A 23,043-nucleotide genomic window follows, 5' to 3' on the forward strand; every position below is an offset into this window, starting at 1 on the left:
ACTAGAGTTTAAATGTTTTATATTATTTTTTTTTAGGAGATCAATATTTTTCGAAATTTTACAAGTTCTAAGAGATTTTATAATATTTTGGCTAAGAGAATCTTTAAACATATATAACCAATGCCCTCAAAATAAAGATCGGTCCAATTCTAAAACTTCAGTTTTGCCGATCAGTGTCAAACCAGTAACAGATTTTCGATTCTTGAGCATTGACAGGCCGATCGGGCCAGTTTCGTTAAAATATAGAGTGGGAATCGCTCGCCATTTAAGCGAGGCATCTGCCTGGGCCCAGTTTCACTTTCAATGGGTTCTTTTGTGCTCTGTGCACAGGTATTATATAACCATTATTGACAGCTGGAGGGGCTCCAGCACTTGAAATCGCGTGTGTGCGCCAACAATGGAACAATTAACCGACAGCAAAGTCGTTCAACTTTTGGACAACTCGTTTTATTGTCCAACATTGAGTACAAAAATAAGCAACTTAATTTAATATCTAACGAATCTCCTGCAATTCCTGAGCCGGCGGGTGCTTAATCTCCTGTTCCGGGGGCGGCTGGTATCCCTGCTTGGGCAGGAACTGTCGTTTTCTGGAAGTGGGACGCACCACAATGTGGGCCACGCAGGTGCAAATGGCAGCGATGGCAAAGTATTTAAAACTTTCTCGTCCCCCCAGGCTGTTGAACATCAGACCACCGATCAGGGAGCCAATGGAGAATCCAAGCCCATCATCCATGCCAGCCATTAGTCCCTGGACGGTGGCCGAAGTTCCTGGCGGAGCCACCGCCGAGGCGTAGGCCACGATACAGGTGTAGCACAGGGCATAGGTAATGCCCTGGAAAAAGAGTTCCACTCCGACCAGATACCAGGGATTTGGGATCCAGGCAATCAGTGACAGTCGCACCGCGTAGAAGAAAAAGCACATGCTCATGCAGTGAACGTAGCCCAGCTTCTTGATGATATTCCCACTGTAGAAGAAGAAGGGCACCTCTCCGGCCAAACACTCGGCGGCCACCACCAGACCCTCGATCAGCTTGATCTGATGCATGTAGCCAGTGGCCTCGGCCACCTGTTCCAAGTGCCAGAACATGAAGTAGATGATGAACGAGTCGATGACGCCGGCCATGGTGGCGAAGAACAGGAAGACCACTATGGGTGGCTGACGAACCAGTTGCCACACATCGCTCCAGATGGACTCGGAGCCACCCAGTTTGGGCAGCTTCAGTCTGGATACACTAAACAGATCCATTAAACTGAAAACGCACATGATGATCAAGGCGGGTGTCAGACTTTTAATGGCGTCCGTGGTCCACCAGTTGACCACAACGCCAGCCAGCAAGGCCGTAGCTCCAAATCCTATGGTGCCCCACACTCGTTGGGCTCCGTACTTGCCCTGCTCCTCTTCGCCCAGCAGATCAAAGCAGCAGGCATCGGATATGGAATTGGTCACATTGAAGCCAACGATTCCAATGCAGAGCAGGCAAACGAAAAGCCAAAATTTGCCAGCTCCATAGATGCATCGATTCACAGGTCGCAGATGACAAGATGCATTAGCTTGAGTCCATTCACTGGATGCTGGTTGGCTTAAGCACATGTGATGACTGTCGTTTCCATGAAGCATATTCTGGCTGAGATTGAGTCCTGCCTCATAAGCCACAATTAGGACGGGAAGTTCTGCTATCTCTCCTTCCTGAATACAATTCGCCTGATGAGTCGTTTGGCAAAACGCTCTGGAGGAGTAAATCGTGGAGCTACAACCTGGTGGAGTTTCCAGAATCGACACATTCCACTGGGCACTGGCGTCCTCCAACGGGATGAAATGCGAATTGTCGGGTAGGAAATAAAATCCAGCAAAGGCAAGTGTCATGATTAGAATAAGAGCGATGAAGATGAACTTCCGCAGGCTCTGTGAAGGAAATGTGAGTACTCATTAATACCGAATGCAAGTGCAAGGATTATCTTAACTCACCGTGAAATAATCCACTAGGAATCCCACCATGGGCTTGGCCAGGACATAGAGTATAGGCAAGACGGCCATTATGTAGCCCATTACGTCCGGTGGAACACCGATTTGCTTGCCAATCACTGGGAGTTGTGGCAAAATGGGTCCCATGGCTAATAAATAATAATAATAATATAATAAACAGTTGAAAACAGCTTTAAAAAAATTTTTAGTTTTTATATATATTTGATTTGACATTAATAATAGTATTTGTGATATAAAGTAATACTGAGAATTTATTATAATCACTCAATGATTGGATTCCATTGCTAGGTACATATATATATATATATATATATATATATATCAAATAAATAAAAACTATATAACTAACATTGAATTTTTATACGTCCAAAAATGTAAAACTTAGTTTTAATTTATAAAAACAATAGAAACCATTACATTCTTGAATGTTAAAATTAAATATCGGAAAAGCCTTGCTAAAATTTTTTTTTTAACGTAATGTTTTTTTAATAATGTAACAGATTAAATATTGAAATATATAATAACTTATTTATTGCGAATTTAGTTCCTAATTTATAATGTAATAATGTAAAATAATTATATTCCCAAGGCGAACATTGTTTGTGTTGTTTTGTTCTAATTTCAATATATTTAAAATGTTCAATTGTAATTTTGGCAAAGCCTAGCTAATATTTCATCAGATTTTCTCAAAATATACCCGATAATGTGACCGATAAGAATATTTTTGATATGAATATGATTATAATCACACAATTATTGCGAAATCAGTTCTAATTGTGGATCTAATGGGTTTGCTTTATAACTCACCTGCCATAAAAAAGAAGAAATGTGCCTTGATCGGCAGCAGGCGCCTGTTGAGTCGCACCATTGTCTAGATTTTGCAAATTATGGCTGCAAAGTATCACAGTCTAAATGTCTCCATGCAATCCTCGGTTTGGAGAAGGTGTTTCTACCCAGATAAGATCATTATTTTAGCACGTCGTCTGTCGTTCGCCGTTCGACTTTTACTGGGGATCTGTCGTCTGGTGGAAGGACTCTGTAAATAGCCAGCGACATGGATGTAATTCAGAGACTGCTAAACAATATCTAATCTCGCGTTGATAAAACGCCGGGCCAGACTGTATAGCAAAAAAGCTGTAATCTGCAACATAAAAGTTCATGGGAGATAAGCAAAAGCATAAGAACAACAAATGTTATCTCCACTATTATAAATGTTTGGGGCCAATTAAGTCCGTAGGTCTGATAAAGGTTTTAGGGCCTGACAAATAAATGCGCCTTCGAGGCATATTGAAGATCCCCACTTGAACGCTCCAACTCAATTAGTTATTGCGTGTTGTGTATAGTAAATTCATTAAAACCTGGGTTAGTGTATATATAAACTTTGTAGATAAAAACCGGTTTACGGTACCAAATCACTCGTAAACTTGACACACAAAAAATTACAATTTGCAAACCTTTAAATAATGGCTTGCCAAAAACTTTCCAATAGCCGATCATTAATCAAATACAAAGTGGAGATTTGGAAATCCCTAGAAAATAATGTAAAGATACTGAAAATGCAAAACAAAGTGCGTGACAAAGCTCAATAAGAAAAATTATTATATGGTAAAAACAGGGAAGCCACAGGAATGTTTTTACTGGATTGGATTAAGTCGTTGAGTTAATTAAAACATTTGAATACAATATGATTGCATTGCGAATTGGGAGGGAAAATGTATATATATATATTTAGAAATAATACTTGTTTTGATCAAATTCCGTATCAATCTTCCGTATCTTGTTATTTGGCATAACACTTTGCTAGTCAAAATTTAACGTTTTTGAGTAGCAATTTTACAAAATTCACTGTTAAAAATTAAACGTTTTTGTTGACCTATAAATATTAAATGGCAACTGTTTTGTTTTGTATAATTTAAAAGGTTTAACTATCTGTAGTTCACGCGATTAAACACCAGCCACTCTATTGACAATTTAGCGGAGATCAAGTGAGATTTAACATTAATTAATGGTAACAATGAAACATTGATACTGGCAATTGCTTTGGTTTGTGTATTAAAATGTTTTAATTTTTATTTCGTGTACGGAAATGTTTCAATTATCTGTAATTCACGCGATCAAAGTATAAACAAACGGCAAGAGCTGCAAACAGAGACTGAAGAAAGTGCTGAAACGCCTGCAGTTTGTATGGCAACTGATAAGTCGAGTCGGTCGATAAGGAATCAGTCAATTATATGGTGGGTATACCTATTGATAAACTACAGATTAGGGAGGCAGCCACAAGGGACCAAGTCTGAGGTAATTTCCTACAATCATTGCACCCCTACTCCTCCTCTCGAAAGGTGCTAATCAATCTATCTATAGCTAGCCAAAAACCCCAGCTTGACTCATCCATCAGCTGTGCGTAGTTGATTGTTATTCCGCTGCTTACTGGCTATCTCGTTCAGCAGCCTGAGCTCAAGCGGATAGCTCGGATCGAGTTTTACTCGCTGGCATCTGGGAGGGCTGGCTTCAGTCGCCGCCGATCTTCCAATGCGAGAGGTTCGGGCTCGAAAATCCATACAACCACAAGCGGTTCTCAACGCGACAGTCTATAACTGACTTAATCCCGAACTCGATCTCGAGTAACAATTAGCGATTAACGACGAGCGGTTGACGCAATCAGAAATGCAGTGGCTTACATTAAGTTTGGTGGGGCTGTTCGCCTCGTTCTTATCAATATCAATATTAATATCAATACCAATGTGCGTGGCTGTGGAACCGCCCGATGATGGCAAATGTAAGTTCAGATTAAAGCTTGGGGGGCGGATCTGTGTTTGTCTGGAAATAAAAACAAAAAAAAACAAAGCAAATTGGGAAAATTAATTTATGTACATTGAGATGCAGCTCAGGGCTAATTGTGGTTGTGCGGTATTTATGAGAGCTTGATTAAGACGTTTCTTTATATAGCGGAAAACAAAAACAAATCAAAACGAGAAAGAAGCTAGATTTGAGTCTTAAGCTAAACACACTTGTTTTAGAAAATATTATTAATATTACATTAATTATATGCTAAAATATATTTTATCAATATTTTTAAGAAGCTTTTAGATATATTTTAATATGACAGCTTATTTATTCACTTAAAATGAAAGGAAATTAAATACATTTTTTTATAAAAGAAATATTGTCTTTAAGCGTATATATATTATTTAAGAAATAAAAAAAGCTCTTAGACATTTTTCAACTCAAAGTAAAGGACTTATAAATGATTAGAATAGATTACAATCATAAAATTAATATGGCACAGATTATCAAAATTTAGTAAAATAACAAAAAAAATACCAAATGGCAAATAATAGCAAATGAAATCAATTTCACTAAATACAGATTTTCGTTTGAAATCCCTGTTCCTTAATTCGATTAGACAACTTTTATTAAAGAAATTTTAAGTTATTAAGATACTTCAATCCTCTGAAAATACGACCACTCATTTCTTCTTAAGCTTTATGTTTATTAGCAAGTTCGAATGAATCCATCAAACATTCGAATGATATTAAATACAAAGTCACCCCGCAATTAGCCATCAAAAATCGCGTAAAAAACATATATCATGGATCTTTAATTCGAAATGCACTGCGAGAGAGCAGCTGACCTTGGTCACTCATTCGACTGGGTGTAATCAAAACCCGCTAGAGAGACAGCAGTATCAGGCCTGAAAAAAAGCCGATCGAAAACGAAAACCAGTCCCGTCTCGACCTTGGAGCTACTGCTCCATTGCCCAAAAAGCGGCCCAGCGCAGAATGGCTTACTTAACTTTAACTCCCAGTTTGCGACTTTATGTGAATTCTGCGAATGCAGCCAGCCTTTTCAGGTTTCCCCCATCAACTGACGCACCTGGGGGGAATTTTTAATTTTAAAAAAATACCCCCAAGATATCTTGATCTTTTCCGAAAACTGCAAGCGGGTAGAAGCTCTAAAAAAAAGAGACCGAAAAATAAAGATAATCATAATTGATGCCGCTCGTCTGGCAACAGGTTTTTTTTTTTGCGGATTATATACTAAGCAGAAGCAGAAATCTAAACTAAATGTATTCCACCTTCTCCTCCCAAAGTGCGGGTCTGTGTGGTGGAATCGCGTGGCATTTATCGGAAAACCCCCAAGTTCTGCCCGCTGCTGGAGGCCAAGAGCAACATCGAGTGCGTCATCGGCGTGGACCGGCTGGATTGCGTGCGTCGCATCCACAAGGGCACTGCCCACTTTGGAGTGCTCACCTCGGAGGACCTGGTGGCCGCCCGCTGGGCCAGCGTGGAGATCCTGGTGGCCAGTGAGCTAAGATCGCACCAGTCGCACTTTGAGTACGAAATAGTGGCTGTGGTGGACAATCAGGCCGATATCCACACGGTCCATGATCTGCGAGGCGCCAAGCTGTGTCATCCCGGCTATGGATTGGGCAATCACTGGACGGAGGTCCTGGCTAATGTAAGTGATTCTCTTCTTGGTATCATTACAATTTCAGTAACAAGATTACAACTCTTGTTCAGCTTCGTCTGTCCGTTCGTCTGTTCGTTTGTCCGTTTCTACGCAAACCAAAAGTCTTCTATTGCAGCTGGTATATAGGTCGTAAAGTGACGGAACGAAAGACTATTTATAAAATTTAACTCTAACCGAAAAAAAATAAAAGAAAGGAAATTATAGCTTCGTTGTTGTATAGTAATATTTTACTATTTTGGAATTATTTTTATAATTTGATAAAAAATCGGACAACAATATGTTAAATATGCCATAGGAAAGATCGCAAAATTCTTTGGAATATTGACATATCTTCATTGCAAAACAATCGAAATATATCCGGTTTTCAGAATATTTAATTGTTGTAAAAGTTGCAAGGTTATTAAAACTTCGGCTCGCCAAAGTTAGCTTCTGGTAAAATTTTACTGAATCTCAATCCGCTTTGCAGTACTTTGAAGCTGCCATGGTATCCAAGACCTGTGATCCGGAACTGACCGTTACGGAGGATAGGATTTCATCGACGGCCAGGTACTTTGGTCCCAGCTGCAAGGCGGGTCCCTGGGTGCCCGATCCCAAGCAGGATCGCATCCTGAAGAGTCGCTATCCCTCGCTGTGCGAACTGTGCTATGATTCGGTCAACTGTGATCAGAACGACAAGCACTGGGGACGACGAGGAGCTCTCTACTGTCTGACCAGTGGTGGTGGCAACGTGGCTTATGCTCGTCTGGATGATGTGCGCAGTCATTTTGGGGTAAGTATTTAATTAGAGCCCAGCACAAATTGATTTTGAGTTGGGAAAAAACTTATACTCATATAAATATTATTCACAAGCAAAAATTACACTCATTAATTAATAATTGTTGATCGGATTGTGTTTCCAGCATGATTCAAACGAATCTTTGAGTGTAATCGTGCAGGGCTCAATTTAAATGAATTTCCCAAGACGATATATCGTAATATAACATTTTTCTTTCTCTAGTTATCTGGCATTGCGGCTCAGGCGAATCCCTCGGAGTACAGCTACCTTTGCCCGGATGGTCATCTGCAGCCGATAAACGTGACCAAACCATGTGTGTGGGTGGCCAAACCCTGGCCCGTGGTGGCCGCACGTCGCACCCATGCTGCCCAAATACAGCGTTTGGTCACGGGACTCAGTCATGACGAGCCGGACAGTTGGCAGAGTGCCCTGCTGAGCCTCCTGGAGACATATCACGTTTTTACCGTCCCTCTGGACAATGTAATATCCATCGATGACTACCTGGACCAGGCCACCGCCTTCCAGTCGGCCTACAGCTTTCCGGAGTGCAATCCGCCGAGGTCAATTATCTTTTGCACCACGTCCATCATTCAGCACATCAAGTGCTCCTGGCTGCAGGAGGCCTCGCAGGTGTACGGTGTCCAGCCGAATATCCAATGCGTGAGGACCATGGATGTGCAACAGTGCCTGGATGATACCAAGTTCAAGGCAGCCGATGTGGTGCTTGTGGATCAGGAAATGCGGGTAAAGGCCCAGCGGGATTATAATTTAGTGCCACTGCTGTTTGAGTTCGCCACGGATATGCATGATCGGTATGTGACCATTGCCCTGGTGCACAAGGATGCCAAGTTCCAGAGCTTCAACGATCTCAGGGGAGTCAGAGCCTGTTTGCCCTCGTACGAGGGAGCTGCCCATTTGTCTGTCCAGGAGACGATAGTGAATGCCACGGGCAAGGTGCACTCGCTGCACTCCTTCTTCCACCGCGACTCTTGTCTGTGGCATCCGGATAAGGGCAGAAAGTGCCCGCTGCACTATCAGGGTGATGAGGGTGCGCTCCGCTGCCTTTCCGAGGGCGCCGATGTGGCCTTCCTCAGTTCGGATGTGTACAACAAGTATGTCGATGGCAACCTCACTGCGAATTGGTTGGCCAAGGGCAACCACAAGGACTTCCGGGTACTGTGCCCCTACGGAGGCATTGAAAAACGGTCTAACTTTAAGTACTGCTACCTCCATTGGACCACCCGTGGCCACCTGATGACCCACAATTCTTCACTGACGCGTCACCATGAGATCTACAATTCGCTGCGCGACATGGATCAGTTATTTGGCCGGAAATACAAGAGTGAGACACGTCCTTTCACCCTTTTCGGCATCTTTGACAAACGGAACAATGTGCTGTTTCGGGACACCACCGATGGGTTGCTGGGCCTCCAGGAGCTGCACCGCGATAATGCCAAGCGGGTGATGGAGCACATCTACGATCGGTATACCAACACCCAGTACTACAAGAACTTTGACGAGAGTGGAGCTTCGCAATTTAGCTATAATTACTGGATTTTGATTTTCTGCTTCTTTTTCACGCTGCAGCGTCAATTTTCTTAGTCATGAGCACGAATCTAATCTTATTTATTGTGATATTATGCTAAACTTAAGTTAAGAATAACAAAGCTTCAACCAGAGCTATATCACCAAATGTACTTTTTTGAATTTAAAAATGGCGGTTACTTTTTATAAGAAATCGATATAACAATCGATATGTTGGCTACCAGTTGAATTCGAGCACGCCAGTCCTTTGCAACACTGGACAAACAGCTGTGTTTATGGCTGGCCGATTTGTTGTTGCTATGTACAAGGACTTTGAGTTTCCAAGGAAACTGGAAAAAATGTCACAACTGAGCAGCATTACGATTGATTTAATTTACGTGGAACTCGGCAATAACTTTCATTATTTGGCACTAAAATTGGGTACTTTCAAAATCAGCCATTGCTACTAAAATGTCAAAAAATGCGACGCGAACGAGCAGCAAGAACGTAAGCCCCAAAAAAGGCACTCCAAAAAGCAAAAAAAAACCGCACATGTATTACACATTTCACTTGATTTAGTATGCCGCTGTCGATTTTACCTTTTTGCTGATTAATTTTCACTTTACCGCTCTAAAATAAAACTAAACAAACCTGCATTTTATTATTAACACCTAGAAAACAGTCTTTTTATCAGCTTTATTCCTGGTTTTAATGCCCACAAAAGCTTTACTGCCAATTAGAGTACACAGCAGCATGTTAATAAAGCAGATAATATGTAACAGCGTTCAATTAAAACTAATAAACGAACCGATCGCCACACACAAAAAAACCTTTTGTTTGGATTATGGCCAGTGCTGTTAGCTGTTAAAAGACAGTGCTGTAAAAGTAAGAAAAGGCGTTATAATTTTAAATAACCATTCGAAAATTGCAGGTCAAAACGGAAATGCCCAGGAAGGTCACCAAATCGCCGGCAACCACAAAAGAGTCCAAGGAGCGAAGGTCACTGGCCAACAGACAACCGGATAGCTTGGAAGGCGAAAAAGTGGCCAAGAAAACCACAACAGCAGCGGCGCAACCTTCGACCAGCAAAAAGCCATTGAGCACGGGGAAAAACAAGGAAACAAGGGAGCCCCTGAGCAAAAGGACCACTCCGTCCCCAGGAGCCTTGCGCGCCACCACCACCAGGCAAGCGGCAAGCACAAAACCACCCTCGCAGACCAAACCCAAAACCGAGTCTAAGTCCAAACCCAATGCAGTTCTGGACACTTACCACAGTGTTACAGTGTCTTCACCGCCTCAAAAACGCAAAGGACAGGCAAAACCGGACACACCTGTTGCTGCAGCCAAAAAGGAGCAGATATCACCCACTCCTCCTCTAAAAGAAGCTGCCCCTGCTGCTCCTTCAAGAGCCAGAACATTCACGCGCACCTTGGAGCCCGAGGAAGTGGTGGTGCTTAAGCGCGAATCCGCCAAGCAACGCAGCGAAGTGGACAACCAGGAATCACAGCCTGTAAAACAGCCAGTGACCTTTGAAGTCAAGTTCGAAGAAGCCAAAAAGCCAGACCCGGAATCCGATCACTACTCCGATGACTTTGAGTCCTATGAATCGGATTTTGAAACGGATACCAGCACGTCGGGAAAGGAAGAAACAGATGAAGAGCCAGGAGGAACATCATCCTCCGAGGCAGAAGTGGAAGAGGAAGAGGAACCGGACTCGGAGCCCACCCAGAATCCCATTACGGTTATCCATCGCGATAAAGATCAGGAGCGCAAGCTGGACTCTGGCCACTATGACATGCGGATGAAAATAAATCCCCAGAATCAATACGATAGTTTCGATACCAACTCAATGGCCAACTCAGAGCAACTGGACTCTGGGATCAGCACCAACGAAGTGGAGAAGCAGCCCCGAAGTGGTAGTGGTGAAGCTAACGTCTACTATGGCGGCTACTCCGGATTCGTGTCCCATCCCGTAGTTAGTCGACGCGGCGAGGAACTGATGGCCAAGCTGCGCTTCGACCAGCTCAACTACCACCTCTTCGAGATGAAGCCATTGAGCTACGAGGGATTCATGCAGAGCTATGGCAAGCTGAATGCCTGCCAAAGGGCCACCCAGACGCAGCCGCCCCAAATGGACGGCGAGTGCCAGACGCTGGAGGTGCACAGCCGGAGCAGCTGGACCCAGCATCCACACCACTATGGAGGTCAACTGGTGCTCAGTTGCAGCGGCGATGCGGAGCTGGAGCAAACATCGAAATCTCAGTCGACAGATGAGTACAATGGTATAAAACATAGTAAATTTGAGTACTTAAAACTTCATTTAAATCATTTCGCTTTTATTTTCATTCATTGCGGTTTTAGTTATATTAAATATAAAACCAAATATTTTTTTTACTATTTGCGAAATGGTTGTAAGTATCTGAACATTTAAATTAAAAGATATTTGAATGGTATTTTGTATTATGATTTTGTAATAATTTACATAAATATAAAATATAAAATGTTGATTGTTTATATTGTGTAAACTTTTTATTAGTGTATAAAATTAAAATTTAAAAGAAAATTTTAATATTGAATCAAACAATTTATTATGCTTGGAATTTTATATTATTCTTTTATATTTAATGCTCAGAAATATTATATATAAAATGTTGAATTCAAAAGCCATATATTAATTTGTACTTATTTACTGTACATATTTATTTCAGTGTATGCAACGAGCCTTTCTCGCTTGGAGCAACTGCATCGCATGGAGCAGACTCGATCCCAACAGCTTCAGCAAAAGAGATTGGCCAAAACCACGGATCTAGAACGTCTGAATACGTTTCTGCACAAGGCCGGAAGACTAATGGGCAGGGTTTTGGAGGGCAATAAAAACTGGGGAAAAGCCAGCAATCCCCGGAATATTCCTCTCCAGACTGGACTACTCAATGCCCTCCCAGTTCGCCGAATCTTTGGCAGTTCTGAAAATGGTCAACTAGTGGTGACCGTCCACGAATGTCCCCAGGATGGCAACGTCTACAGCGATGACTTTGCCAGCCTGCTAATGGTGTGGTCGCTGGCCAATCCCGGCCAGCCTCTGCGTCTGCTTTCCACCTGGGCCGAAGTCAGCCGGGTGGCCATCTCTGGAGAGGCTCAGGACATCGTGGTGGCCGGATTGCGAGACGGCAGTGTGGCCATGTGGGATCTGCGCGAGACGCACAGCTACTGCTCCAAGTTGGATGGCCATCTGACCCACTTTGCAGCCACCCAGTCGGTGGTTCCCATGCTGGAACTGCAGAAGGGTGTGAGTGGGAATGTGAATACCATGGATTTGGGCGCCGTGGTGGATGTGCGCAGCTTTAGATCGCCGCTTAAGGGTGGAGGAGGAATTGCTGCAGCCGGAGGCTTGCAGACGCCCTACAAGGAAGTTCAGGTAGGATAATCCTTATTCTCAGATTGACAATTCATTATACAAACCGCTGGTTAGGTTTTATTTGTATTTTTGGAACTTATTTCTTAAGAATTTGTTAGCTGAACAGGCAACAATAAAAATATCTGCCCTTAGAATTACGTAAAATTAAACTGCTGAAACCGATTCCCAGCTACCAAATGAAATTTGGGGTCTGGAGAAAGAATGGGTTACTTCTGGATAAAAAACAGTGGGTTAAGTTTGATGTCATTGGCCAAGGAAGTTTTAATCGGAGTTTAAATGACTTCAATTTTTGGCATTGTCTTTGGCATAAAGAAAAATAATTTTATTCATTTTATGTATAGAATAAGGACCTAAACTAGATCAAGCAATGGCCACAAGGCCAAAGTGGACAGATTTAAGATGGGAAAAAAACCATTATGAAAAGGAATACAAATGCATTATTTTAATTCTAGTAATCAGGTAATAATTTGATGTATCCTGGTTAACATTTCCATAAGGTTTATATTTATACAGGGTACTCCTTGTAAATTAATACTTACATTTTTGAAAACTAAACATGGGCATTAGTTCTTACTTAAATATGTTGGGTACTCCTAAAACCGCTACTCATATCCAAATCCTTTGTAGTACGCGTCGCTGAACGACTCTGGCCTGCTGACCATGTGGACCCTGGTGGAAGGAGCCATCACCAGCAATAGCAACGAGTTCAGCTCCCCGTGGGCTCGAGTAAAGCTCTTGCAGAGCGCCAGCTGCGACCTGAGGAGCTATCTGGAGCGACGTCTGCTCAAGAGCCACCAGAGTGCCTACGAGAAGACCAAGTCGTTGTTCCAGGGCAACATCTACAGCGACGATCTGCTAAGGGAGCTGAACGAGACGCAGACTTTGAGCAACGCTCTGCAGGATCAGGGATTGCAGGGACTGCGCTTCACCAGCATCGATACGGGCAGTGATCTGATCTACGTGTGCACCAACCGGAACTTTGTGCTCTGCTGCACTCGTAGCTTGAAGACGGAACGCTTCACGAGAATCGCCGTGAACGAGAGTCGTTTTCTGTTTCCCACCTCGTTGTGTGTGCTGTCCAATGAGCACTATGTGGCCGTGGGTCTGTCCAATGGGTCCGTAATGATCCTCAACTGCAATCAGGGGAAGAGGCAACTTCAAAAGAGCCATCAAAGACCCAAAACCGGTCATCCACCATCCGCCACCGATGAGCCCGATCCAGAGACGGGCAAATCCTGCGCCATTCAAAACATTATACTCAACGAGCGAAGATCCTTTGACCAGCAGGTGGATCCTAGTCCCAATCCCACCTACGAAACCCGGCCCAATACTGCTCTGGAGCTGATCGAGCGACCCAGACGTTCCTACGAAATGAGGGTATTTGACCAGCAGCTGCTCCTCAGCGGCAGTGGACTGCGCCAGCATCTCGTTCAGGCCCTGATCCTCTCCAGCGATGGATGGCGACTATCCGCCCTGACCAATGGCACTGTGCGCACCTACGATTTCCACCGGGACAGGGAGCAGCTGCCCAGTGAGCAGCCGGCGGAAAGTCGCAGTCTCCAGGCCACGGATATCGCAGGTGTCCAAAGTTCGGGACACGAACAGCATCTGCTCATCCTGGACTCGGCTGGAAAGGTGCAACTGCACCCACTTGACTACTAGCTTGTTACATATTTTATAACTATTTTGTATTTCCGTTTGTTGAATCCATTTTTAAAAGCAAATAAAGTCAGTCTAGTCCTAATCGATTTGGATTTCGCTAAGGTATGGTTTTCAGAAAAATGTCATTAAGTTGCGAACGCTGGGAACTTTTTTTTTTGATTTGGTTTGAATTAGATGTAATTAAACCTATTTTACTATTTCAGGATTACGGTTTAAATTTTGTTGAAATCGGGAAATGATAATATATAGTTGCCATTGGAATGATAGAAAAATTCAACAGAAAATCGACTCAGCTTCATTATTATCTTTTTATTATTATTATATTATAATTTTTTAATAAAAGAAACCATTATCATATTGATTTCAAATTCAGAAAATATCCAAAGAGTTTATTACTATTTGTGCACAAATCTAAACTTAGAAATTAATTTTAAACAGCTAAATAAGTCGTTTTCCTTAAAAGATCTCAATTTGTAGAAAGCCCATTCAAGTTTTAAGTTTGTAAAAGTGAATCAAAACAATGTGATATTTTAAAGCTATTTCTTCCATAACTTTTTATAATTAAAAAAACAAAAATTCAAATACTTCTAATGCCATTGAAAGTTTATTAAAGTTTTAACATTTATTAACAAAAATTGTTAGAACCTTACTTTTATGTACAAATCTGCAAATCTTTTTCTATGGTTTTTCATGTAAAATTACCCTGCAATAATTAGATTTGTAGAAATCCTATTCTAGTTTCGAGTTTATATAACTAAAACCCACACAATTTTAAATTTATTTAAAATATACGTTATTTAAAAGAAAGTGAAATGAAAGATAATTATTCACTTTATCACTTCTTTTTATAATTAAAAAACAACTTCAAATTTTCAAATTCGAAAAAATCGAAAAAAAGTTTATTTTAAACATATATTAACAAAAATTGGTAGAACCACTGCCCACTTCACTGTTATGTACAAATCTCCGGATCTTTTTCGATGGTTTTCTACGTAAGCTACACCTGCCTGGCCATGGACAACATGCCGCCGGTGGTTGAGGCTCCCAGGAGCTGTCGCACCGTCTGCAGTTCGTCTCTGAGGGCCAGGACCTGGGCCCTTAAGATGGAGTTCTCCTGCTCCAGCAGAGCAGCCCGGAAAGCTATCCTATCCTCACGGATTTTACGCGCATCCCTGGACTTCTTGGCCGCCTCGTTGTTCCGCTTGCGCCTCTCGAAATACTTGGCATCCTTTTGGGCCTCCGGAATGGGACGCTTTTCGCCGCGAACCCGCCGATGCATGAAACCCGGAAACATTCCGCCGCCAATCACACCCACGCGATTGAGCTCCATGAGTGGAAACTCCAGGGCCTGGAGGGCATGACTGGGCGGAGCAATATACTCGAAGGCAGGCAGAGATTCGGAGGATCTTTTAGCACCGATCATTCCAGGGAAACAGATGCCGGGTAGCCTTAGATTCTGGGGCACAGGAAAGGAGGAGTAGGAGGGCGTCTTCTTCTGCGACTCCAGATCGGCGGCATCCAGTTCGGAATCGGTGACATCCAAAATGGGCGACTGGGCGGGCGAGTGCATCGGTGACTTTTTCGGTGGCTTCCGTTCCGTTCCGTTCGCGCCAACGACCGCGTTCAATCTGAATCCAAGTCCTGCTGGCCGACCACCTGCCTAAGCCCGGTAATTATAGGTTCCAGTCACACAACCCCCCACATTTGGGGGCTATTCCTAAGCCAGATACTCCAGCTACACCAGCTACCCTCCTTTTCGCCGGCTGATTCAACCAATCACGCAATGTTGACGGTAATTATTCGTCAAATACATGACACTTGGTATTTATTCGTGCTGCCCGGTTACAAGGACTTCATATAACTGGTTAGCCAGATTACAAGCCCCAGTCCGGTTCCCCTGGCATTTGTCCTTCGAGTTGGCCAACTCTTATGTGGTGGGGGCGGAAAAACAGAGGGGTTTCCCCGGCGCTGACCAATGAGAGTGGACTAGCTGGCTATCGACGGACATTTTGTAGACGAAAGTTCCTCGGTAAGTAGTGGTAATAGTCTAAAAAGGCGTGGCGGAAACCCCAAAGTTTTTGCACTTTACATAAATGTAACGACTTAAATTAAAGCCTTACATTAAGAATCTAATTTTTTGAATTGTAAAAGGGTCATCTTAAGAGAAAATAATATTGTCAAAAACTTGTGTATATATATAAAATTCTACAACCATATTAATAATAACAATGATACAGGTTAAATCCTAAATCTTTATAATTTTATAATCACTTTTTAAGAATCTTTAAAACACTAGCATCTAAGATATCACAGTTTAAATATTAAAAAGTTTTTCCAAAGCCCTTTTGAAAACTTTCTCTCGGTGTATCAATCGATTTCAGTATGCCCGAACATATCCTTTTACTCCACCACATGCACTCCAAAAAAGTGCAATGTCAGAAAGTCCCGATTTGGCCAATCTACTGTATCAAGACATCAAAAAGTTTGCCCAACTTCAATTTGCTCCAAACATGACTCTCCAGAAATCGAAAAATGAGCATGTTGCCTGATATGCTCCTCGAAAATCATATGAAACCCCAGATATAACTAGCGATACGGAGTTCTTCTTCGTGTGTCTTCTTCAACCCGTTCCATTTTAGGTTGAGAAAGTGTCACCTGTTTGCCCAGGTAAATTGGCAGTTTGGTTTACAGCGTTTTCCCTTTTCCGCTTTCCATTTCCCATTTCCCATTCCCTGTAACCGGAAGTCGCATCCTTATAACGTTTCATAACGTATGCGCTAATTTATTATCTGTTGGCAAAAGTTGGGCCATAGTTAACCCTTTGACTGGCATGCCACTGTTACCATGTCGTTTATGGTGTTTCGGCAGCCCGGAATAATGGATTGCGTGCCGAAGTGACATGTCGGAAAACTAAAGGAAGTCTAATATCATTCAAAGGGTTGGGTTACAAAAATATCTATACCGAATATTTTGGAATCGGTTCGTATTAGTTGCATTACTTAGCCAGTAAAATCTATGAACCAAGTCCCATTTTGGAGATCTCACCCCAGGGACCTGGCTAATGCATTGGGAGGAGCACTTTGGACACAGGCTATTCATATGTTAGACAAATTACCAGGTAATATGCCCAGCCGAACATGTAATTGTTTCGATGTCTGTTTGCCCAGTAATTGAAGAGCAAACCTCGAGGACCCGAGAACGCACCGCTAATGACACCTTTAATTGGATGACATTAGCACCAATGTCCCAAGGGCATGACCAAGTGTGCCTAGCTGGATATGAACATGCAAAGTATTAGGCTTTGCCCTGCCTGTCTCACAATATTATTCACTCGATAACTCTATAGACTTTGAACGGAAAAACTATATCTATTTTATAACTTGTAAAAATAATGTGTGACGAAAGCACTATTTCGGACTGCGAGCCCACCACCTTGCGGCTTCCTTTCAACAGCTACCATATCAATTTGCCCCTCTACATTTTGGATATGGTGCGCATCTTTCAGGATCATCCCAAGTACAGCAATGGTATCCATGAGGAGCACATCCTGGAGATGCTGGAGAAGGAGTAAGTCAGACAGAGAGATTAAGCATAGCCCTAAATTTATTTTTTCATTACGGATAATGATGGTTTTCTTATGTGATTTTGTAGTTCTTAAGTAACTTTTATTATATTTAGATCGAGCTACATTTATATATATAGTTTTATTGTTTAATTTATAATTTGTCGTTTGACATTTTGGTTTTAAGATAAGATTAATAGTTATTTTTCAAAGGTGTAGCTTCTTAATATTAATATTAAATTATTTGTTCTATATTTAGGTTGCATCAAATGTATACCAAAATGGAATAGTAAAAAAAATATCTGGTTAATTTAAATGTTTAAATGTTTTATATGCATTACTTTTAAGTACAATGTGATTTAAATTTAAATTAAATATTTCACATACTACATAGAAATGGAATATTTCCATATTTTGTTAGAAACAGCAATGAATAAACATCAATGCTAAAAATGATTTAAATTTAATAAGTAAATGCTTCTTAGTACGTTCTTTTAACTTAATACTAAAGTTGCTATACTTGTATGTTGCCCATTTCCTAGACCCTTTGCTTGCGGGGATCTGGAGTCGCAGGTGAAGACCGCTTTGCTGGATCTCACGGCCAAGGGGTTCATACGCTACATATCCAATGGGTACCGCACCCTGGGACCGATTGCCAAACTGGCCAATGCCCGTTCCGTGCGCCACTTCAGCATGACATGGCAGCGCATTGCCGAGCTGCAGAAGATTAACTGTCCGAGCCTGGAGCCCGGGTCCATCTCCAGCGAGAACTGCACCCAGCGCGGATCTAACTACTGATCTTAAGAGCCTTTTTTTTTGTATTTCGTTGCGTTAACCATTTTATTTACTGAGTTAAGTTCCATCCTCACCAAGGAAAGGCGCAGACACTCCACACACACACACACTCAACTCCATCAAAATTGTAACAGTCTAGTAAAATTCCTGCAAATCCAAGTTATCGGGGTGATCTTAATTTAAAGAGATACAAATATGATACTTTCTTCCCGTTTCCATTTAGCAAAATTGTATGTTTCAATCAGTCTTTAGTTTTTATTTTAGTTGTTGTCTATTTTTAGAATTGTATTAGAAAGTATTAAAATCCAAAAATTATAACATCTTGACCTAGAACTTTTTAATCATTTTATTTTAGTCTTTAAAAGGTTACTTTCTTAGACAAAATTGTACTTAATCTGCAGAAAACTTTTAAAATAGTTTTTAAAATTTTCGAGAATATCCTTTTAAAGTAAATTTCATTTACTGAGTTGTGTTCCAGCAAATCCAGGTTTTCGGGGTGGTTTGGTTTATCATCATCATTATGTTGGGAACTAATGTTCCATCCTTTTGACACTTAAGCAGGCTAATTATTACCGAGGGTTGGCCCACTCGCATGACGAATGCGGCAGGTGTTTTAAGGGAAATGCTTTCGAAACTGATTTCGGAATGACAATTATGTAGGGATGGTTATGATCCGTAGTGCCCCAAAATGACCCCTGGCCACAGCCATTACCCTTTTGGCCGAACCGTTTAAATTGTCAACACCAGGACAACGGAGGACACAAGGAGGACAGGAGGACCTGTATGACCTGTCGTTAGTGTTGTCCTCATATGCGCATATGGAAGCTACGAAGCGAACACGCATGGGATCCCGGCCAGGTGTTATTTATTGCCTCTCTAATCGTTGCGGCATAATCTATTAGCACCCCGCCGACAGATCCGTGCTCCCGGGTCCACCACAACACCACAACACGGTGTCCTTTGATTTTTTGCTTTTGCACATTAAAGGCAATTATTATTATTGTTTTAGTTCCGAGACAGTTTTGTGTTTGTCATTTGCCGATTGCTGTTCCGCGTTCATAATTGGACCAGCCCCAAGAAGAAACATTAATCAAGCGTCTTGACATGTGGATAACGCGTTGGAACGTAGACAGTTTATTAGGTTTGCTACACGGCATAACTGAAGGGGAATATCCATCCAAAGAAAAATTAATGTTATATGAGTAGTACAAAAAATCCAAAAATGAAAAACGTAAAAAAAAGTATTTTCTTTAACTTAAATATCCTTTTCATTTGGGATGTATATTAAACTTTTGAACTGAACTTCATTGTGAAGTTTTAAATCGACGAAGAATTTAAATCTCGCCTAAAAACACTTTGAGCCTAAAACAAGTAGCGTAGTTTTAAGACAACAGATAGTCACAATATTGTAATTTGATTACAAATAAGGTCGTTCAGAAATTAAATAAAAGTAATGCAGGTCAAAAAAATTATCTAAGGATATGTAAACAAAAAGGCCTATGCTATGCTATAGTTTTTCTTCTGGATTTAAAGCATTTTTTAAATAGAAAAAAGGTAAAGATTAAAAAACAAAAAATATAACAGACCTAGCAATGACGATATCAGATATCGTTGGGGGCTTCATCTGCCGAAGGCTGATCGAGATCTGGATCTTCAATGGAGCTTCGCCGGACTCCATTGCTGGGCTGAGCATATCCACGTTTCACCAGCTGACTCGGCACTTCGGTGTATTCGCCCAGAAAACGAATTAGGAAGCCATCCGGCAGACGATTAATCAGCTTCACATCCATCTCCTTGTTGAGCAGCCTACTCTTGAGGTATTCGATGCATTCAAATGTCTTCTGGTGCGAGAGAAATGATGACCTTATGACTCCCTCTATTTGGCAACTGATGCACCGATGAGGCTTCAAGCTCTCCACATAATCGCAAGGAGCCAAGCAGCTCAGGGGCACGAACTCAGTGTTGCCGTAATCCACATAGAAGATCTTGTACTCCTTATCCATTTCATCGATGATCTGGGCGCGATAGAAGCAGCCATCGCTGTAGAGGGCCAACACAATGTCAAGGAGGTGCGGCTTGCGCTTGAAGCTCCGTTTCTCCTCGGGCACATCTTTCTTGTCCCACACCAGCGGAGCAGAACCGTCCACAAACTGGGCATAAACCTCCGTGGGGCTGTTCACAAAGGTGATCAGGATGCGGACAGTGCTGCCCATTTTCTGAGGCACTGGAGAGTAAAAGACGGTTTCCGGAAGAGCTCCAGCTACCTCCACATCCTTTGTGGCGCCATCAGGGGCAAAGGGTTCGTGAACCAAGCGGCAATTGTTACCTTGGGAGTATAAAATAGTCAGAATAAAATTCAATATTGTTCACTAACCATATATAACTCGTTAAAACCTACAACTTGGAAATAAATGAAATATACACATATGAATTTGAATGAGTGATTTAATTTTATCTTAAACTCGAATACAATAAACACAAAACTCCAAGTACTTATGGCTGCAATACCTATCTGTTCTTTAGTATTGTATTATCCCCTAATTAATGAACAAATTTATTTACTTACCCTTAAAGCAGCCATTTAGCTTGGGATCGTAGTGCCGGCAAATGCGTTGCTCATCCGTTGGTATGAAGCCCAGCACGGCCTTCAAAGGATTGCTGGTGGAGTCTTCGATCTCATTCAACATGGCCATGTCATCCTCGCTTAGTTTAACAGGACCTTCGGTCTTATTATTATTTAAACCTGTTACTTCTTTGTCGATCAACTCCACCATCAGACCGATGCCATTGTTATCGTGCACCCGGAATGTAAGACTCTGATAGAGGAATTTACTCATCTGGCTAACAGTGTAGTTCATCAAATTGGATCTAATGGCTTCTGCGGGCAGCGCCTTGATGTCGCTGGGCAGTTCGAATATGGTTTCGTTGCCGCTCAGATGGATGTGCTCTCCATAGTCAATTAGATAGGCATCATAGCCTCCGCCCTCGGAGCTGCTATTGATAGTAATGCGAGTGGTTATATTGTCACTGCTGTCGTAGACTGCAAATATGTCCCCGTAATTTGGCAATTGGTCAATTTCCCGCAGTGGCACCTGTCCCTGGAGCAACTTCTGAATCTGCTTTGAGCTCTTATCCCATTTGGCCACAAAGATGCAGTTGTCCGCCGCATTCGCATGCACTAAGACGGCTGAGATCACGGTGCCCTTGGGAAAAGCATCCATGTTCTTCGGGATTTGATTGTAGATGCCATCGCTGGTCGTCTGGGTGCCGCCTTTAGGAGCCAGGAGGCATCGGTTGCGTGGTGTCTTCGATAGTTTGGGAAAGGTTGCAGCCGGTGGCGAAGTAGTAACTTGATCCGCTAAGGGTTTAATAAGCCAGCTAGAGGGCATGACTGGTCTTTCGTTAATCTGTTGTTCTTCGATTTTCTTTGGCATTTCTTTGCAGATATTATTGGAGTTCTTCTGGATAGGGGGTTCGTGGTCCTGATGGTGTCGTTTGACTGTTGTGATTGGTTGATTTTGATTAACAGCAGCGGAATACCCAGGAAACGGCGTAGAATCAACCTTTGAGTCGATGACTACTGCGTTCTCTATAATCTGCAATTCAGTCATGGACTTTTGGTTGGAAATATCGTTGCTGATCGTTATTGCTGGCTTTGGAGAAATTTTAGAGGAAAGTGCAGGAGGCTCTAGCGTATTTGACGTCTTCACCATGGACTTTGAGGCCATGGACAAATCAACGGGCACCAGCTGCATTAATGATTCCGGCCACATCTCGCTGGAGTCCGGCTCCAGCGGCTGTTCATCAGAAATTGCATCTGTTATGGCTTTTTTAATCAAACGATTGGGTGAATCGAAGGAGTCCTCCCGCTTTTCCTCGCTCCTTAATCTTCCAGCCGGTCGGTTGAGCTCTATGTGCAGGTTGAGCTGGATGACATAGGCATTTACCTCGCTGAGACTGCCCACTAATTGGTCATGAAGGGCGATGAGTCTCCTGTCCTGGCGATCTACATTCGCCCACCTTTCGGTGAGAATTGTGCGAACCCGGTTGACGTCGCTCTGGTATGAGCGCAGATTCTCCTGCAGCTTGTGCACGTTGTCGTTGCACAGCTTCATCATCACCGAAATGTCCTCCAGATTCATTTTGATTTATTAATCTACAAACTTAAGCGGAATCGAAGAGAACGCCAGTTGAAAGAGCTTCGCTGCAACCATGTGGCAACTCTAACGCGACAGAAAAGGAAGAAGAAGAGGTACGCGCGATCGCGTAGAAGGGTTGTCAGGTCTTGCGGATCAATAATCTACCGTTATAATTTTTTAATTTAATTAATTTTGTATTCGTGTTAAAATGAATACATAGATAAGCATTTTAACCTTACCTTTGTTCAGATTTTATAAGTAAATTTAAATTTAAAACCAACAAGCCCCACCAAAATTAGAAATGTATTGCTTTAAGTCGAATTTTTTCAGGAAACTAACACAATAAAAGGTTGGTACACAATAAAAGGTTACCGTTATAAAGGCATAAGGGTATTCTAGATAAAATTTTTTATTAAGAATGATGATATAATAAAAACAATTTAGGGTGTCTGAGATTTAAATTTTTAAGATTTATAACATAACTATTTTTAAAAACCAAGCCTAGGTTGGTATTTTGTTTAAAACTTATGCTGAAATATGATCAGTTGATGTTCCTGTTTTTCCAAACTATTTTTTTTTCCAATCTGAATTAGAACGACCAGTAAATGTTAGTTAAATGTCATTGCTTTTTAAAGCTGTTAAATAATTAAATTATTTAAATATGTTGTTTTAAAAAATAGTTCAATTTGACGGAAAATAGCTGAGTTGGCAGCCCTG

General features: G+C 41.9%; 6 protein-coding genes across 10 annotated transcripts; 3 read left to right on the forward strand and 3 right to left on the reverse strand.

The window, feature by feature from the left end:
• Positions 1-406: 406 nt before the first annotated feature.
• LOC108144537 (major facilitator superfamily domain-containing protein 6) lies at positions 407-9,537 on the reverse strand. Of its 5 annotated transcripts, XM_017269505.2 has the most exons (5): positions 9,405-9,537; positions 4,722-4,801; positions 2,792-3,020; positions 1,967-2,112; positions 407-1,903 (listed from the first exon to the last, which is right to left on the reverse strand). In XM_017269505.2, exons 3-5 carry the CDS (start codon positions 2,850-2,852, stop codon positions 494-496), a joined length of 1,617 nt encoding a protein of 538 aa, XP_017124994.1. In that variant the 5' UTR covers positions 2,853-3,020; positions 4,722-4,801; positions 9,405-9,537; the 3' UTR covers positions 407-493. The 5 variants fall into 5 exon arrangements, with proteins under 5 accessions (XP_017124994.1, XP_041563237.1, XP_041563236.1 ...); XM_041707303.1 differs by lacking the exon at positions 4,722-4,801 and having other exon boundaries at positions 9,405-9,536; XM_041707302.1 differs by lacking the exon at positions 9,405-9,537 and having other exon boundaries at positions 4,663-4,748.
• On the forward strand, positions 4,484-8,922 carry LOC108144536 (transferrin). The gene is made up of 4 exons (XM_017269502.2): positions 4,484-4,760; positions 6,075-6,442; positions 6,921-7,223; positions 7,452-8,922. The coding sequence occupies exons 1-4, from the start codon at positions 4,649-4,651 to the stop codon at positions 8,829-8,831; spliced, it is 2,163 nt and encodes a 720-aa protein (XP_017124991.1). The 5' UTR covers positions 4,484-4,648; the 3' UTR covers positions 8,832-8,922.
• LOC108144535 lies at positions 9,044-13,878 on the forward strand. The gene is made up of 4 exons (XM_017269501.2): positions 9,044-9,260; positions 9,685-11,035; positions 11,462-12,168; positions 12,796-13,878. Exons 1-4 carry the CDS (start codon positions 9,225-9,227, stop codon positions 13,828-13,830), a joined length of 3,129 nt encoding a protein of 1,042 aa, XP_017124990.1. The 5' UTR covers positions 9,044-9,224; the 3' UTR covers positions 13,831-13,878.
• Positions 13,879-14,707: 829 nt separating this feature from the next.
• Positions 14,708-15,615, reverse strand: LOC108144276 (hepatic leukemia factor). Its single transcript, XM_017268963.2, has one exon. It carries the CDS (start codon positions 15,398-15,400, stop codon positions 14,828-14,830), a length of 573 nt encoding a protein of 190 aa, XP_017124452.1. The 5' UTR covers positions 15,401-15,615; the 3' UTR covers positions 14,708-14,827.
• A 1,526-nt stretch (positions 15,616-17,141) lies between these two features.
• On the forward strand, positions 17,142-18,346 carry LOC108144277. Its single transcript, XM_017268964.2, has 2 exons — positions 17,142-17,397; positions 17,935-18,346. The coding sequence occupies exons 1-2, from the start codon at positions 17,222-17,224 to the stop codon at positions 18,188-18,190; spliced, it is 432 nt and encodes a 143-aa protein (XP_017124453.1). The 5' UTR covers positions 17,142-17,221; the 3' UTR covers positions 18,191-18,346.
• A 948-nt stretch (positions 18,347-19,294) lies between these two features.
• Positions 19,295-22,397, reverse strand: LOC108144188. Its single transcript, XM_017268853.2, has 2 exons — positions 20,754-22,397; positions 19,295-20,513 (listed from the first exon to the last, which is right to left on the reverse strand). The coding sequence occupies exons 1-2, from the start codon at positions 22,327-22,329 to the stop codon at positions 19,789-19,791; spliced, it is 2,301 nt and encodes a 766-aa protein (XP_017124342.1). The 5' UTR covers positions 22,330-22,397; the 3' UTR covers positions 19,295-19,788.
• Between the last annotated feature and the right edge of the window lie 646 nt (positions 22,398-23,043).

This window comes from Drosophila elegans, unplaced genomic scaffold (assembly GCF_018152505.1).
Source record: "Drosophila elegans isolate 14027-0461.03 unplaced genomic scaffold, ASM1815250v1 contig_183, whole genome shotgun sequence".
Lineage (NCBI taxonomy): Eukaryota > Metazoa > Arthropoda > Insecta > Diptera > Drosophilidae > Drosophila > Drosophila elegans.